Here is a 17,771-nt window from a genome sequence, read left to right as displayed (position 1 = left end):
TGTGCTGGAGGTGATGACAAATGACTGAAACTGTTGGCAATTTGCTGTGATTGAGAAGACACCTCAAGCCAAATGAAATCGTATTTGTGGTCAGTGATGGTGACACGTAACAGGCAGCCATGCCAGTGACAAGTAACAGGCACCAGTGTGACATGTCAAAGGCCAGTGACCTGTAACGGGCACCAGTGCCGGTGGCTCATTGAAGGCATCTGGTGACATGTAAAAGGCACTCGGCACAGTCTGTGGAGTAGTTGGCATCAGGAAGAGCATCCAGTCATAGAAACCAAGCCAAAACAGACACTGGAGCCTGTAGCAGCTCTCCATCTTACCAGTTCCAGTTGAACCGTCTAATCCATGCCAGCACAGAAAACGGATGCTAAACAATGATGATGGTGGCGGTGGCAGTGGTGGCAGCAGTAGCACTGGTGGTGGTCACGTTGATGATAGTGATGATGATGCTTACTAATACACAAGGTGGCAAGCTGGCAGAATTGTTAACATGCCATACAAAATGTGTAGCAGTATTTCGTTATGTTCTGAGTTCAAATTCTGCTGAGGTCGGCCTTGCCTTTTATCCTTTCAAGGTCGATGAAATAAACACCAGTTGACCACTTGGGTCAATGTAATTGACTAGCCCTTTCCCTTGACAAAATCCTAGGCTTTGTGCCTGTAAAAGAAAGGATTATTACTAATATACATGTTGCTTTAAATTCTTTCATTGACAGGATACCCGAAATTGCCGTGGGCTTCAATGGTGGCAAGGACTGTACTGCCTTGTTGCATCTAGTCTATGCAGTTGTTCAAAAGTGAGTATCTTGGCCACATGTTCTCTAAACCATCGTTACTGTATGACATTGACACTCATTTACAACAATCACACTGTGTCGAGACAAGTGGCGAGACACATACACACACACACACACATGCACAAAGAGAGAGAGAGAGAGAGAGAGGAGAGAGAGAGAGAGTGAGATAAACAAGCATAAGGCATCTTGACTAATTATCTGTTTGAAATTCTGATCCCAGGAAATATCCAGATGGACATGATCAACTGCAGGCCCTCTTTATCAGAAGTAAGATGTCATTCCCTGAAGTGGAGAGTTTTATTCAAGTCAGTAAAAACAGGTAAGTTATCTTAACGAGGCTTTCGGTTGAGGCATTTTAGTCACATCAGTCCTTTGACTCTGCTCCCTCTTATATTCATCTTCTTCTATCTTGAGGATATACCCTGATGCTTCATCATTATCATCTTTCTCAGTTTCCAGCTGAGGTATCTCCTCCGCAGCAAGATATCTGTTCGTTTCTCTCTGCTATATCTTAACTTCTCAACATTGACACAAAGTGCCACTGTCCTTATTGAGAGGTCTTTGTCTTGTGAGGATACCCGGTGACCTCACTCATGCTGCTACCATGAAAAAAAAGCACCCAGTATACTCTGTAGGGTGGTTGGTACTTTTGCTTCTCAACACCTGATGCAAAGAGCCGCTTCTCTCATCAAGAAGTTTTTCTCTTGTGAGTTACTTGGTTACCTCACAAATGCTGATGCCATGAAAAAAACGCACCCGTTACACATTGCCAATCTTCTTATTTCTTTATTGCCCACAAGGGGCTAAACACAGAGGGGACAAAGAAGGACAGAAAAAGGGATTAAGTCGATTACATTGACTGCAGTCTGTAACTGGTACTTAATTTATCGACCCCGAAAGGATGAAAGATAAAGTCGACCTCGGCGGAATTTGTACTCAGAACATAACAGCAGATGAAATACCGCTAAGCATTTCACCCAGCGTGCTAACGTTTCTTATTTCTTTATTGCCCACAAGGGGCTAAATATAGAGGGGACAAACAAGGACAGACAAATGGATTAAGTCGATTATATCGACCCCAGTGCGTAACTGGTACTTAATTTATCGATCCCAAAAGGATGAAAGGAATTTGAACTCAGAACATAACTGCAGATGAAATACCACTAAGCATTTTGCCTGGCATGCTAACATTTCTGCCAGCCTGCCACCTTAAATCTTCTGTGAAAAACAATTGGCCATGGAGAAATATTACTTTGCTTGGAAACAAGTATGGGTTGGTGACAGGAAGGGCATCTGGCTATAGAAAATCTGCCTCAAGGAATTCTATCTGATCCATGCGAGCATGGAAATGTAGGCATTGAAATGATGATGATGATGGTTGTGGTAAGAGAAGGACAATTCTGAGCATAAGCCTTCACTGTTTGGGAGTACCTTGGAAGAGGAGATAGCTAAGAGAATCAGCCTTAGCAACTCATGGAGTCAGAAGAGAACAATATTCATCGCAAAGAGAACATGAAAATGCAACAAATGGGGAGTGGTATTTGTGTCTGATCTTATTCATCATCATCATCATCGTTGTCATTCGCTTGTCACTGTTATTTATGACATCGTGCGTTTGTACTGGTTTTAGGGTTAGGGTTAATGTTTTAGGGTTAGGGTTAGAGTTACAGAAAAAAATGAAAAATGAAGCACGATTGTGGTGGTGCCATGAAGTAAACATGCTTCAGATTCACTCGTTTATTCATACAAACATAACTGAGATGAAATAAGTCATAAATAACAGTGACAAACGAAAAATACACCGCCGGAAGTTGTTGTTGACAAACAACAGCAGTAATTTTATTCAGCTGAATACACGTCATTGATTGGTTGAAATTACCGAAATACGACAACTTTAACAAAAAATCACTTTCAAAATACAGAATTTTCTCAATAACGCCAAGAGTAAAGTATACTAAGTTTGAAAGTGTTTAGTTACAAAAAATTATTTTTTAAATCTGTCGGTCAAAAGGTAACGATACCTTTTGTCTTTATTGGACATGTGGCATTTAGATAACTCATCTTTTTGTGGCCGAATTTTTGGACAGATTTTAAGCTAGCACTATTAGACAACGATGCGCTTGTTAATTAATTACATTGGATCTGACTTTGGATCTTGTGTTTTATTTCAATATTTTCGTAATTTTACAAATTGGCCAGAAAAAAAAGCGAAACATATTTCCTCATGACCATGACCACAATCATCATTGTTTTAATGTCTGTATTTTAATGCACGGGTCTTTGGGTGGAACTCATTGAGGCAGATTTTTTATGGCCTGACGTCTTTCAACCTTCACCAGTTTCCAAGCTTGGTGAATATTTCTCCATGGCTGTGCTTCACTAATCTACAGTATTTCACAATGTCGCAACAAGAAGACACTAACATGCACACATATCACACATGCATGCACACACACACACACACACTCACACATACACACGCACTCACACACACACACACACGCACTCACACACACACGCACACACACACACACACACACACACTGAGGTTTCTTTTAGTTTATGTTTACCAATTCAGGAGTGGCTGTGTGGTAAGAAGTTTGCTTACCAACCACATGGTTCCGGGTTCAGTTCTACTGCGTGGCAACTTGGGCAAGTGTCTTCTACTATAGCCTCGGGCCGACCAAAGCCCTGTGAGTGGATTTGGTAGACGGAAACTGAAAGAAGCCCGTCGTATATATGCATATATATATATGTGTGTATGTATTTGTGTGTGTCTGTGTTTGTCCTTCCAACATCGTTTGACAACCAATGCTGGTGTGTTTATGACCCTGTAATCTAGCGGTTCGGCAAAAGAGACTGATAGAATAAGTACTAGGCTTACAAAGAATAAGTCCTGGGGTCGATTTGCTCGACTAAAGGCGGTGCTCCAGCATGGCCGCAGTCAAATAGCTGAAATAAATAAAAGAGAGTAATTGAAATTTTAAGAAAAGTTTGGAAGCCCTTCCACACACAGGTTTCAAGAATTACAAAAAAACATGATGGAGGATAATGAATATTTTAGAAATTAACGATTTTCTTCATTCCTTGTCTCCTGTTTTTTTTTTTTTTGTAATCAATTTGTAGAATTACAAAAATCGTAGAAGAACTTTAATTTCATTATTTTTCCGTTTCCTTTACTATGGCAAAACACTCTTTTTTTGCTTGATTGAAATACAAAAAAATTATAGCTTTTATGCTGAAGAGACGCAACACTCGATTGAACCTATAATGTTTAAAACAAATAAAAGAAACACAAATCCTCAATATCCAAACGCGGAAACCAGTTGAAATAAATTTTTGTCCTCAGAAAACTACACGCCATTCAATATCATTACAAAGTGGTCAAAGGGAAATAACTCTATGAACAGAGTACACTCCCTTTAATGGCGATTACATATTCAACACTTGATTTTCTGAGGCTTCGTTTTAATTCTTTATTTTGCATTAAAACTATTCAAGTCTGTGTCTTCAGTCAAATACTGTTTGGCAGTCGCTCTCTCGAAATTGTTGATTTCGTTGGAGTATGGAAGATTAGGCAAAAATATCTGGTGTAATTCGTATGAAAATGCAAAACTGGATTGGCACATTTCCCACGAAAATCTTTATATATAAAAGTCAAGTTGTGTGTCTGTCTCCTACGATTTAGATTCCTAACTACTCCCACATTTTGCGGTGCAGTTTAACCAAAACCGGGTATCTTACAGTAGTGATTCATATCGAGCCCTTCTGGGTATTAGCGCGCGTCTACGATGAGTCTACGATTTAAAAAAAAATTTACCATAATTTTTTTTCCATTTTTAATGCATTTTTTTCGCTATTATATAAGGGAAGTAACTCTCTAAAAATGTCTACGATGAGTCAACGATTTAAAAAAAAAATTACCATAATTTTTTTTCCATTTTTAATGCATTTTTTTGCTATTTTTTGGCTATAACTCTCTAAAAATGCTTATATAGTTATTTCCCTTACAAACCCTAGCAACGCCGGGCGATACTGCTAGTCACAAATAAAAAACAAAAATAAAAAGTATTTCCAAGTTAAATGTTTATTTCCTTTTATCTTTTAGCTTTTAATTGTTTTAAGCATTTGGACTGCGGCCATGCTGGGGCACCGCCTTGAAGGGCTTGGTCGAAAAAGTCGAGCCCAGGACTTATTTTTTAAGCCTGATGTTTATACCTATTTCTTTATTACCCACAAGGGGCTAAACATAGAGGGGACAAACAAGGACAGACATAGGTATTAAGTCGATTACATCGACCCCAGTGCGTAACTGGTACTTAATTCACCGACCCCGAAAGGATGAAAGGTAAATTTGAACTCAGAACATAGCGGCAGATGAAATACCGCTAAGCATTTCGACCGGCACGCTAACGTTTCTGCTAGTTTGCCACCTTACCATCACCCTAGTTTGACGAATCGCTAAGTTACGACGTCGGAAACCAACCAACACGCAAAGGAAACGTTGGGTTGATTTTTTGACATGCCGGTCCCAACACAGCACAGCTATATATGCGGCCATGCTGGAGCACCGCCATGAAGGGTTTTAGTTAAACAAATCGACATCTGTTGTCGAGCGAAGGCGGGGGAAACAAACACAGACAGACACACAAACATACGACAGGCTTCTTTCAGTTTCCATCTACCAAATCCACTCACAAGGCTTTGGTCGGCCCGAAGCTATTATAGAAGACACTTGCCAAAGGTGCCATGCAGTGGGATTGAACCTGGAAACATGTGGTTAGGAAGCATGCTACTTACCTCACAGCCATGCCTATATATATCATCATCATCATCACCATCTTTTAGTGTCTGCTTGCCATGCTTGCATGGGTTAGATTGTTAGACTGGAACTGTTAAACCAGAGATCTGTACCAGGTCCAGTCTGATTTCACATGGTTTCTACGACTGGATGCCATTCCCAATGTCAACCAGTTTTCATTTATCAAATTTTCTCATGGGTCTATAGTAAAAAAACATTTTCCTAAGATACCATGCAGTAACATATATATAAAATGTGATCGCGTGTGTACTGTTGGCGATTTTTTTTCTTCTGTCTTCCCTTCTCTGGATCTTTCCTTCTCCTATGTTTCCAACGAAGAGCTCCGCTCGAAACGTTAAACCCTCCTTCTTTCCTTCTTTCCTGAGCGTCCAATAATGCTATATTTGTTCCACGTCCTCGTGTTGTGTTTTTTTGTGCTTTCTTGTTTGGATTAACTTTAACTATATATATATATATCTATTATATGAGATCCGTTCTGTCTGTATGTCTTCTAGGATCTCGGGCATCCTCCATCTGATTGCGCTCAAATTTAATATGTAGATACCGATGGTATCAGGGCATGTAAAAGTCTTGAAAAAATTACAAAGATCGATTCCAGGTGAGAATGCGATCGATAAAGCCGTGGGAACATGCATTTGTACGTGCAAATACATCAGCTTTTGTGATCAATACTATGCGTATGCCAGAAAAATGCACGTGCAGTTTGCACAAAAAAAGCCGGCATGTTTAGTGTCTCAAATTTAAGTTAAATCAGTGTTTCTCCAAGGAGAGGTCTATGGGACGGTCGGACAAGTTGTTTTGAGAAAATTTGCTTTAATTCATCACTGTCCATTGGACAGGGGAGGGCGACGTTTTGCTTGTATATCATCATCATCATCATCATCATCATTGTTTAACGTCCTAGTACATATTCTATCGTTCTCTTTTGCCGAACCGCTAAGTGACGGAGACGTAAACACACCAGCATCGGTTGTCAAGCGATGTTAGGGGAACAGACACAAACACACACACACACACACATACACATATATACATATATTTGATGGGTTTCTTTCAGTTTCCGTCTACCAAATCCACTCACAAGGCTTTGGTCGACCCGAGGCTATAGTAGAAGACACTTGCCCAACACACACACACACACACACACACACACACACACACATACATACATACGATGGACTTCTTTCAGTTTCCATCTACCAAATCCACCCCCAAGGTGGTGGTTATGATAGCAGTGGGTGTGGGAGGCAGGTGTGATGGTAGCAGCGGTGGTGGTGAGGATAGTGATGATGATGATGGTATGGTTAGGCTATGATTACGAGGTCTGTGCGCAATTCTCTGGCCTGGTAATAAGAGTCTCCCTCGTTAATTTGTAATTAGATAATGTTTTTCTTTTTGTTGCTTTTAGCTTATTTCTTTTATTGAAGTCCTTTTATAAAATCTTGTGGACAATTTTGTATGGAATTTCATGCCTTGCTCTTTATCTCTTTCAGTTACAACTTAAAAATGATTACATTAAATGGTAAAATCAAGGAATCTTTAGCAGAATTAAAAGTCCAGAATCCACAGGTAAAAGCTGTATTCATGGGTACAAGAGTAACAGACCCCTATTCAGGTGAGTTGTTCAATGAGTTTTTTTCTTTTATATGTTTCAGTCATTTGACTGTGGCCATGCTGGAGCACCACCTTTAGTTGAACAAGTTGATCCCAGGACTTATGCTTTGTAATCCTAGTACTTATTCTATAGGTCTCTTTTGCTGAACTGCTAAGTTATGGGGATGTAAACACACCAACATCAGTTGTCAAGCGATGATAGGGGGACAAACAGACATACAAGCATATACATAGACATATATATACGACGGGCTTCTTTCAGTTTCCGTCTACCAGATCCACTCACACGGCTTTGGTCAACCTGATGCTATAGTAGGAGACACTTGCCCAAGGCGGCGAGCTGGCAGAAATGTAAGCACGCTGGGTAAAATGCTTAGCGGTATTTTGTCTGCCGCTACGTTCTGAGTTCAAATTCCGCCGAGGCCAACTTTGCTTTTCATCCTTTCAGGGTCGATTAGATAAGTACCAGTTATGCATTGGGGTCAATATAATCGACTTAATCCGTTTGTCTGTCCTTGTTTGTCCTCTCTGTATGTAGCCCCTTGTGGGCAGTAAAGAAATAAGAAGACACTTGCCCAAGGTGCCATGCAGTCGGACTGAACCAGGAACCATGTGGTTGGTTAGCAAGCTTCTTACCACATAGCCACTCCTGTGCCTGTTGACCATAACTATTTAATTAGGAGTGGGGATGGGGTGGTTGAATTGCCAGAGTCATTAATCTTTTAGAATTCATATTATTCTGTTAAATTCAATGCATATTTATTCACATTGTTTTGAATCTATCATGCATTTTTTTCATAGCTGTGAGATTTTGGTAATGTCATCATCATTGTTTAACGCCTGCTTTCCATGCTAGCAAGGGTCAGATGGTTCGATTGAGGACTGGCAAGCCAGGAGGCTGCACTAGGCTCCAATCTGATCTGGCAAAGTTTCTACAGCTTGATGCCCTCCCTAATGTCAACCACTACGAGAGTGTAGTGGGTGCTTTTTATGGGTCACTGGCATGAGTGCCAGTCAGGGGGCACTAGCATCGACCATGTTTGGATGGTGCTTTTTACGTGTCTCTGGCACAGGAGCCTGTCTTTCTAAGCCTAGTATTCTGTTAGTCTCTTTTGCCAAACCACTAAGTTACAGGAACGTAAATGTACCAACATTGGTTGTCAAGCGATGATGACTTAGAGTAAAGCATGAAAAACAATTAAATTGGGGAAAACTTAAATGAAATGTTTTTTAAACATTTCTATAGTTTTCAAATGCAAGAGACATTTTCCTTTTTTCTGTCTGTCTCTGTCTCCCTTTTTTACTCTTGTGAGTTCCAGGTAGTTGGCAGCAGCTAGTAGTAGTTTGATATGAATTCTTGTCTTTGATTGTTTAAGCAGCAATAGTAGTAGAGAAAAGAGATGACAAAGAAGAGAAAGAATAATAAAAATGTGGGAGTGGTATGGCTGTTGCAGGCTGTTGGTAGAATCCTCTTAAATGGTCAAGTGACCTAAAAGTGACCTGTTGTGGTTGTAATAGTAGTGGTTGGAATTGTTCTGAATAAATTCATGTGAAGTGACTGTGTTAAATATATCATTTTTAATATTTGCATTCTAAGGCCCTTGTAATAGTGTCATTTGTGGTGGGTGCATATAAAAGAGGTTTATATTTTGTGATAAAGAATGACTCTTTGCAAATGCACTGACTACCTGTTGCATCATCCCTGAACTGATAGAGGGGGAAAATTCTGAAGCTAGGTTGTTTGTTATTGGCCTAAATGTCGATATATATACCCTGCAAGGTAGTTGGTGTTGGGAAGGGCATCTAGCTTTAAAAATCACGAGAAAACCGATAGTGAAATCTCATGCCGTCTTCTGCCTAGCCAGCCCCTGTCAAACCATCCCACCCATGCCAGCATAGAAAACAGATGTTAAACGATGATGATGTATATATGTATGTATATTTAAATAGCTCATCTTGTCTTTGAATTATTTCAGAAAATTTGCAACCCTTTATTAAGACTGATGCTGGTTGGCCAAGTTATATGAGAGTAAACCCCCTTCTTTATTGGACTTACAATGATATCTGGACCTTCTTACGCAAACTCTGCATTCCATACTGCACCTTGTATGACCTTGGGTAAGTTCCTCTTTATATCTGTTCACCTTGTAAACCGTTTGGGTTGATCCATGGAAATTTTTCTGCTTCTGAGGAGACCCTACATGACCATGTGATAGTGATGGTGGTACTGGCGCCTTATTCAGTATTTTTGTTACTGCATAGAGTCTTTGTTGGTTTGTTTGACTATGTTCTTGTTGCTGCTGTTTAGCCCTAGGCCATCTCTGGTTAAGAAGATCTATGTTCAAAAGCATTAAACCCAGGACCGTTCAGTCCTGCTGTGCAGCACCTTGTGTAAGTGTGTTCTGCTATATCTTCTTGGTTGACCAAACCCCTGTAACTGAAATTGCTAGATGGAAACTGAAAGAAGCCCCTCATATATATATATATTTATATCTTATAATAATTCTGATTGTTCCTCCATTACTCAACCCATCCATAATGCTTTCACGTGATTAGTTGAAGGGGGAGGGGAGGGGTGGGGACGGGGAGGGAGAGATGGTGGTGAGTGAAATGTGTAATTTTTTTTTTTAACTTAATTTTTTTTACCTCCGTTACTTAGCTCATCTGTAAACACTTTTCACGTGACTTTTCACATTGAAGGGAAAGGCGAAGAGTGAAAGAGAGCGGAAGGGAAAGAGGGAGAGTGCTGCATATTAAGTCCATAAAATTGTGCATAAAGTATATAAAGTGTATATATATATATAAAGTACATGAAGGAATCATCGTATTCCAATTTCCTTAATTTTTTAATGATGAGCAGATGAGCGACAACCTCTTGATACAGACACAACACAGGCAATGCTTTCAAGTTTTTTGGATAAAGTTTCCAGAAATAACCCAATAAATTTACTATTAATTCTGTGATATATACACAGATCTTGCTAGAGTGATATTTTGGTCAACTGTGTGGTTGAATGAAGAATTGAATCTGTATATACTACGTATATGTTAGTGGTATGGTTGGTTTATCTAGTAAGTGTGTATATATTTGAACCATTTCCTATTATTAGTTCTGATATTTATGGCTTGTACTAGCATTGTGTATATTGCTTAGCATTGAGGTTATAGATATGAGTTGCTTAATGAGTGTAGGATTTTATTTAGACGTTTGTTGGATAAATAAATTAATTGATAATTTGATTTGATGTATATAGATTGAATAATGGTATTTAGTTTTCACTTGGTGTGTTTTGTGTTTTATATATATATATATATATATATATATATATATATATATATATATTATATATATATATTTGTTTTGGATATTTTAATTAGTTGTATCTTGTTTTTTATTTAATTTTTTTTATTTGAACTGGAATATATTTGTTGAGATATTTCGTATTTTTCAGGATTGTTTACGTGTATTTGTTGATTTATCTAATTAATTATTTTGTTGTTTTTTCTTTAACCTGAAGAGTGGCTATATTTATATTGAAGTGATTGTACTATTATTATTACTATTATCATTTCTTAAATATAACCACAAAGCACGTGTTGTTGTTCTACCGGATGTGTGCATTTTATTTGCTTTTTTTGCATGTTGCTTGATCATTGTTGTATGTCTTGTCTTATATTTGGTCTTTCTATAGTGTGTAATTTTTCTAAATGGTGTAATTTAATTTTTCATTGTTGAATTGATGAAGGATGTTTTTTTTTCTGATTTGTATATATATATAATATATATATATATATATATATATATATATATGTTATATTTTGTGAAGTTTGATTTGGTGTTCCTGAATTGAATTTTCCCCTGTAGGTTTACACACACACACGCACACACATATATATATATGTATGTATGTATGTATGTATGTGCTTGTGTACCCACAACATTGCTTGACAACCGATGCTGGTGTGTTTATGTCCCCATAACTTAGCAGTTCAGCGCAAGAGACCGATATAATAAGTACTAGGTTTACAAAGAATAAGTCCTGTGGTTGATTTGTTCAACTAAAAGGCGGTGCTCCAGCATGACCACAGTCAAATGACTGAAACAAATAAAAGAAAAGAAAGACACTGGATTTTACACAGTATTATTAGTGTTTCAGGGAGAGCAAAATCCCATGATGACAAAGTACTAGTTGTACTGATAACTGTGTAGCAAAGAATTATAAAGGGATAAAAAGCCCCTTCAGTTATGAATGACCATGGGATTGCACCTAGAAAGTTACCCTCCAAGGCACAAGACTGGGCAACGTTGTTTATGGAAGACCAGCAGTTGCCCATGCATACCAGCTTCCCCTCTCCACGCCACTGATGTTATCCAAGGGAAAGGCAAAGGCCGATACAGCTTGGCATCAGTGACATCGCAACTCATTTCTACAGCTGAGTGAACTGGAGCAACGTGAAATAAAGTGTCTTGCTCAAGAACACAGCCCAGACCGGGAATCAAACTCACTACCTCATGACAGAGAGCCCCACGCTCTAACCACTGAGCTATGTGCCTTCATATCAAAAATCTTTTTTATAGCATTTATATGTTTTAGTACACATTAAACCATCCGAGCGTGATCGTTGCCAGAGCGGCTAATTGGCGTTCGTGCCGGTGGCACTACCAGCGTCGCCTTACTGGCACTTGTGCCGGTGTGCAGGTGACACATAAAAAGAAAAAGATTTTTCATGGCCGTTGCCAGTACCGCCTGACTGGCTCTCGTGCCGGTGGCACATAAAAGCACCCACTACACTCTCGAAATGGCGTTAGGAAGTGCATCCAGCTGTAGAAACTCTGCTAGATCATGATTGGAGCCTGGTGCAGCCATCTGGTTCGCCAGTCCTCAGTCAAATCATCCAACTTATGCTAGCATGGAAAGCGGACGTTAAAAGACGACGACGATGATGATGATGAAATATATATATATATATATATATATATATATATCATCATCATCATCATCATTTATATATTTGAAGGTTTGGTGGTGCCGAAAATGAGCTTTCCTGTCTTCCATTTTAAAGGGTTACAGAATTAAACACGGGTTATAGGAACATAAACCTTCTTCCACGAAAAGATAGCTTAAACTGTGCCCTAAATGGAGGTGTAGTCAAATCCTATTTTATGGACTCAACCATGTTCTAAAATAAGTCGAAATGTAAGCTACTATAAATCCGCACGAACTTTCCGGACAACCCAATAAACTGCAAGTGCCAGTCATGTACAGGGGTCGTTTGATAGTATCCTGGACAAAATGCATACTGGCATTTCCTCCGGCTCTTTACGTTCTGAGTTTAAATTCTCTGGGGATCAACTTGGCCTTTCATAGTTTTTGGGATCCATGTAAATGACTAACCCTCGTCCTTCAAAACTGCTGGACTTGTGTCAAAATTATTATTATTATTATTATTATTATTATTATTGAGTGAGAGAGCAGTGCATGCCATCAAAGTGTCACTGGGGTAAAATATATGAAGCCCAGTATACCCATCATGACTACTCGTCTGATAAGGGTACACCAGACACATGCATCACAACCATGTGTGCGCGACATGGTGATCTCATATCAAGATAAAAAGCACATGACCTTGCAGGTGGGACCCAGTTAGAAGTTTCTTCTGGTCCAGTAGCCCATCCCGCTCAAACGGTCCCTGAATAAGGATTGTTTAGCGAACCACCCATGCTTCCAAAGGTGAATTATCCAAACCTCTAAGAATTCCTTTCAACACACGGCTATGATGCTCTCCCACTACTTCTGCTTGTGATCAGAGATGCACATATCGTCAACCACTAAGGGACATGCTCAACTGGTTATGGTCAAATAACTGACAAGCAAATCTGTGGTATTGAGCAGAATTATTATTGTTAAGGCGGTGAGCTGGCAGAATCGTTAGCGTGCTGGACGAAATGCTTAGCGGTATTTCGCCCATTGCTACGTTCCTAGTTCAAATTCCGCCAAGGTCAACTTTGCCTTTCATCCTTTCGGGGTCGATAAATGAAGTACCAGTTACGCACTGGGGCCAACATAACCGACTCATCTCCTTGCCCCCAAATTGCTGTCGTCATTGTGGCAAATTTTGAAGCCATAATTATTATTCCAGCGGCTTTCTTTTCATTGCATATTTTCACTTAATAATTACTGAACACCATCTTGTTGTTTCCCTCGTGGGTGTTTGCAGTATTTGTTTTGTTCTCGAGTTTTTCTTGAATTGAAATTGCCTCACTTTTGGCATTTTAATTATGTAGTCGCTTCTATTTTTTCTTTAAATAATTCACAAAGCATGTATTATTCTAAGGCTTGTTTCTGTCTGTCTACAGCCTCTACATTCTGCTTACCTTTACCGCCAAAGCTTAATATTTATATAGTTTCCATCTCTTTTAGAGAGAAATAATGCCTTTATTTGAAGTAATAAATCGATTAAGAGAAGAGACTTGGTATATCTCATACAATGGTCATTTTGTTATTTTTCTCTGACTAATTGTATGTATGTTTGTAGCATCTCTTTTCTGTTGAGCATTTTATTCATAATGTTGGCCTATTTTCCTGTGTAAGAAAGTTCCACCTTTATGTCATAGCTGTATGAGTGTGTGTGTATATCTACGTGTTTGTATACATACATACATGCATTTTTTCTGTAGTTTCAGCTCAGAGCTGTGGCCATATATAATCATTTATATATGTCATATATATATCATCATATATATATATATATCATCGTCGTTTAATGTCTGCTTTCCATGCTGGCACGGGTTGGATGGTTTGACTGAGGGCTGGCGAGCCACAAGGCTGCACCAGGCTCCAATCTGATTTGGCAAAGTTTCTACAGCTGGATGCCCTTCCTAACGCCGACCACTCCGAGAGTGTAGTTGGTACTTTCACGTGCCACTGGCACGAGTGCCAGTCAGGCGGCACTGGCATCGACCATGCTCAAATGGTGCTTTATTAGAAAAAATAAGGTATTCAGAAATCTGGATGGCTGTACGTTTACAGATTTTTACTAATATGTCACATGTTTTTATAAATCATATATTAACGCTTGCATCTACTCTAGTAGAATTTTCTGAAGATTCTACTCGAGTTTTTCAATTCCCGAGCGTTATACTAATACATCTGTTTGTTTTCTACACCACCTGTCTTCGTCTTTTGTTTTTTTTTGTGAATTCTCTTTATAACTTATAAACAAGGGCAAAAGAAAAAAATTCCAATGCCAAATATGCCGAAAATAGACTTAATCGTCAATAACCATGTAATTTATCACTATAAGCACGCGTCTCGAAAGCAAGCCGACAGAAATTTCTAAAAAGTTTCGTTATTATCGAATCGGTCACGATTTCTGAGTTAATTCATTTAGAATTTTCTCGTCATCAGCGATAAATACGATAAGATACGATAAAATACGATCCGATAATTTATCACCTATAGTGATAAATACTTATTCTATCGGTCTCTTTTGCCGAACTGCTAAGTTACGGGGACGTAAACACACCAGCATCGGTTGTCAAGCAATGTTGGCGGGACAAACAGACACACAAACACACACACATATACATATACATAGGCGTAGGAGTGGCTGTGTGGTAAGTAGCTTGCTTACGAATCACATGGTTCTAGATTCAGTCCCACCGCGTGGCACTATGGGCAAGTGTCTTCTACTATAGCTTCGGGCCGACCAAAGCTTTGTGAGTGGATTTGGCAGACGAAACTGAAAGAAGCCCGTCGTATATATGTATATATATATGTCTGTGTGTGCGTATATGTTTGTGTGTCTGTGTTTGTCCCCTCACTCCCAATATCGCTTGACAACCGATGCTTGTATGTTTACGTCCCCGTAACCTAGCAGTCCGGCAAAGGAGGACGATAGAATAAGTACTAGGCTTACAAAGTATAAGTCCTCGGGTCGATTTTCTCGACTAAAGGCGGTACTCCAGCATGACCACAGTCAAATGACTGAAACAAGTAAAAGTGTATATACGACGGGCTTCTTTCAGTTTCCGTCTACTAAATCCACTCACAAGGCTTTGGTCGGCTCAAGGCTATAGTAGAAGACACTTGCCCAAGGTGCCACGCAGTGGGTCTGAACCCGGAACCATGTGGTTGGTAAGCAAGCAACTTACCAGACAGCCACTCCTGCGTCTGTGTGTTTCTTAAAAAAAATATTTTATTGGCGAAATAGTGTTTGGTGTGTTACGACAATAATCATAAGGCATGACAACGAAAATTGGACCAAAAAGATGTGGGGAAGGTACAGGAAAAGATTGGGAAAAGAGCAAAGAGATGAATTAAGAATTAAGAACAAAGAGAGGAGAATCGGGAATGTTGAGAAGCATTAACTGAGCAAGAAGGAATGAAATTAACGCAGGGAATAAAGCCAAAAGGTGTCGTATGGCGAACGATGAAGCTGAGGCTAATAGCAAAGAGTGAAAATTGTTAATCAAGAAAGAAGGCGAAATATGAATGATGATGATAGGCAAAAATATTTTGCAGAAGCCAGGATGGAAAAAACAAAAAAGAAGAAAAAATACAGGCTTGAAGGGAAAACATGATCGAAGAGGATAAACAAGATTCTCTTGAAATTAATCAAAGGATTGCGAAGGAAATGACAGGATATTATTACCGAGTGAGGAGATGTTTATGGCTGACTTTGTACTACAAAATGGGCTGTGGAATTTCCATGGATACTGCTAGTAATATTAACAAGAAGAAGAAGAAGAAGGAGAAGAAAAAAACAAAGGCAATAATAATAATAAATTACGAAATAAAATATAAATTGTGCTGAATGTTGAAAGAAACAAACATCTTCTAATAGAACGAGTGTTTGACTAACAATGAACTCCTAGGGACACTCATCTGTTGCTGTGGACTCAAGTAACGCAACGACAGTCAAAGATAAACTGTCTTTTTGCTACAAGTAAATTCAACACGAAAATATGATTATCTCGGTGGTGAGCGGACAGGATTGTTAGTGGGCTCAGAAAGAAAGCGTTGTTCTGGATCTTTACAGTATGAGTTCAAATCCCACTAAGGTTAACTTTGACTTTCACCCCCTCCGGGGTTAATAAACTGCAAGTGCCAGTCATGTACAGGGATCGGTTGATAGTATCCTGGACAAAATGCGTACTGGCATCTCCTCCGGCTCTTTACGTTCTGAGTTTAAATTCTCTGGGGATCAACTTTGCCTTTCATACTTTTTGGGATCCATGTAAATGACTAACCCTCGTCCTTCAAAACTGCTGGACTTGTGTCAAAATTATTATTATTATTATTATTATTATTATCATCATCATCATCATCATTATAATCATCATCATCATCATCATCATCATCATCATCATTATTATTATTATTATTATTATTATTATTATTATTATTATTATAGACGTCACACAGTATGCAATATCGTGAGGTTGTTGATTTAAGATATTGTGTCTACCGGGGGTTTGTACTGTTTGTCAAGTCACAACAAGGACCTCAGACAGACATTGCTTTAAGCAATATGCGTGCAGTTCCAAGTAATGCCGTCTTTTGCAATACATCTAGATCGTAGGGTATTTCTAAGGCTTTCAGATGGTTTTTCAGATTGGGTGGTATTGAATCCAATGCTCCAATGGCAATAGGGATAACTTTTATGTTGGACTCTCGTAGCTGCCACATCTTCGCGATCTTAATTCTCAGGTCTCCATATTTATCAACTTTTTCTCTTTCATGATGATGTGTTGATCTCCTGGCACTGCTACATCGATAATAATAATAATAATAATTAAGTACCAGTTGAGCACTGGGGCCAACGTAATCGACTCATCTCCTTTCCCCCAAATTGCTGTCGTCATTGTGGAAAATTTTGAAGCCATAATTATTATTCCAGCGGCTTTCTTTTCATTGCACATTTTCACTTAACAACTACTGAACACCATCTTGTTGTCCCCCTCGTGAGTGTTTGCAGTGTTTGTTTTGTTCACAAGTTTTTCTTGAATTGAAATTGCCTCACTTTTGGCATTTTCATTATGTAGTCGCTTCTATTTTTTCTTTAAATAATTCTCAAAGCATGTATTATTCTAAGGCTTGTTTCTGTCTGTCTACAACCCCTACATTCTGCTTACCTTTACCACCGTAGCTTAATATTTATATAGTTTCCATTTCTTTTAGAGAGAAATAATGCCTTTATTTGAAGTAATAAATCGATTAAGAGAAGAGACTTGGTATATCTCACACAATGGTCATTTTGTTATTTTTCTCTGATTAATTGTATGTATGTTTGTAGCATCTCTTTTCTGTTGAGCATTTTATTCAGAATGTTGGCCTATTTTCCTGTGTAAGAAAGTTCTACCTTTAATATCAGACATTATTATGTTATAGTTATATGAGTATGTGTATACCACGTGTTTGTATATATATATATTATATATTATATAACATATATATATATATATGTATATATATATATATATATATATATTCTGTAGTTTCACTCAGAGCTGCGGCCATATATAT

At 38.6% G+C, this 17,771-nt stretch overlaps 1 protein-coding gene and 1 long non-coding RNA gene across 2 annotated transcripts in view; one reads left to right on the top strand and one right to left on the bottom strand.

Moving 5' to 3' along the window:
* The window catches only part of LOC115211922 (FAD synthase), a 50,741-nt gene extending 41,374 nt beyond the window's left edge, over nt 1–9,367 (top strand). Inside the window, exons 9-12 of the mRNA XM_029780671.2 lie at nt 726–806; nt 1,027–1,125; nt 7,122–7,243; nt 9,219–9,367. Coding sequence (XP_029636531.1) covers nt 726–806; nt 1,027–1,125; nt 7,122–7,243; nt 9,219–9,364 — 448 coding nt within the window. The 3' untranslated portion in view covers nt 9,365–9,367. The remainder of the gene's footprint in view (nt 1–725; nt 807–1,026; nt 1,126–7,121; nt 7,244–9,218) is intronic.
* LOC118763426 overlaps nt 9,293–17,771 on the bottom strand; it is a 24,511-nt gene continuing 16,032 nt past the window's right edge. Inside the window, exon 4 of the long non-coding RNA XR_004999184.1 lies at nt 9,293–9,368. This is a non-coding gene — a long non-coding RNA (uncharacterized LOC118763426). The remainder of the gene's footprint in view (nt 9,369–17,771) is intronic.

The sequence above is a fragment of the Octopus sinensis genome, linkage group LG5 (genome assembly GCF_006345805.1).
Source record: "Octopus sinensis linkage group LG5, ASM634580v1, whole genome shotgun sequence".
NCBI classification, from domain to species: domain Eukaryota; kingdom Metazoa; phylum Mollusca; class Cephalopoda; order Octopoda; family Octopodidae; genus Octopus; species Octopus sinensis.
The sequence above is the reverse complement of the archived record's forward strand: the minus strand, read 5'-3'. Positions and strand labels throughout refer to the sequence as shown.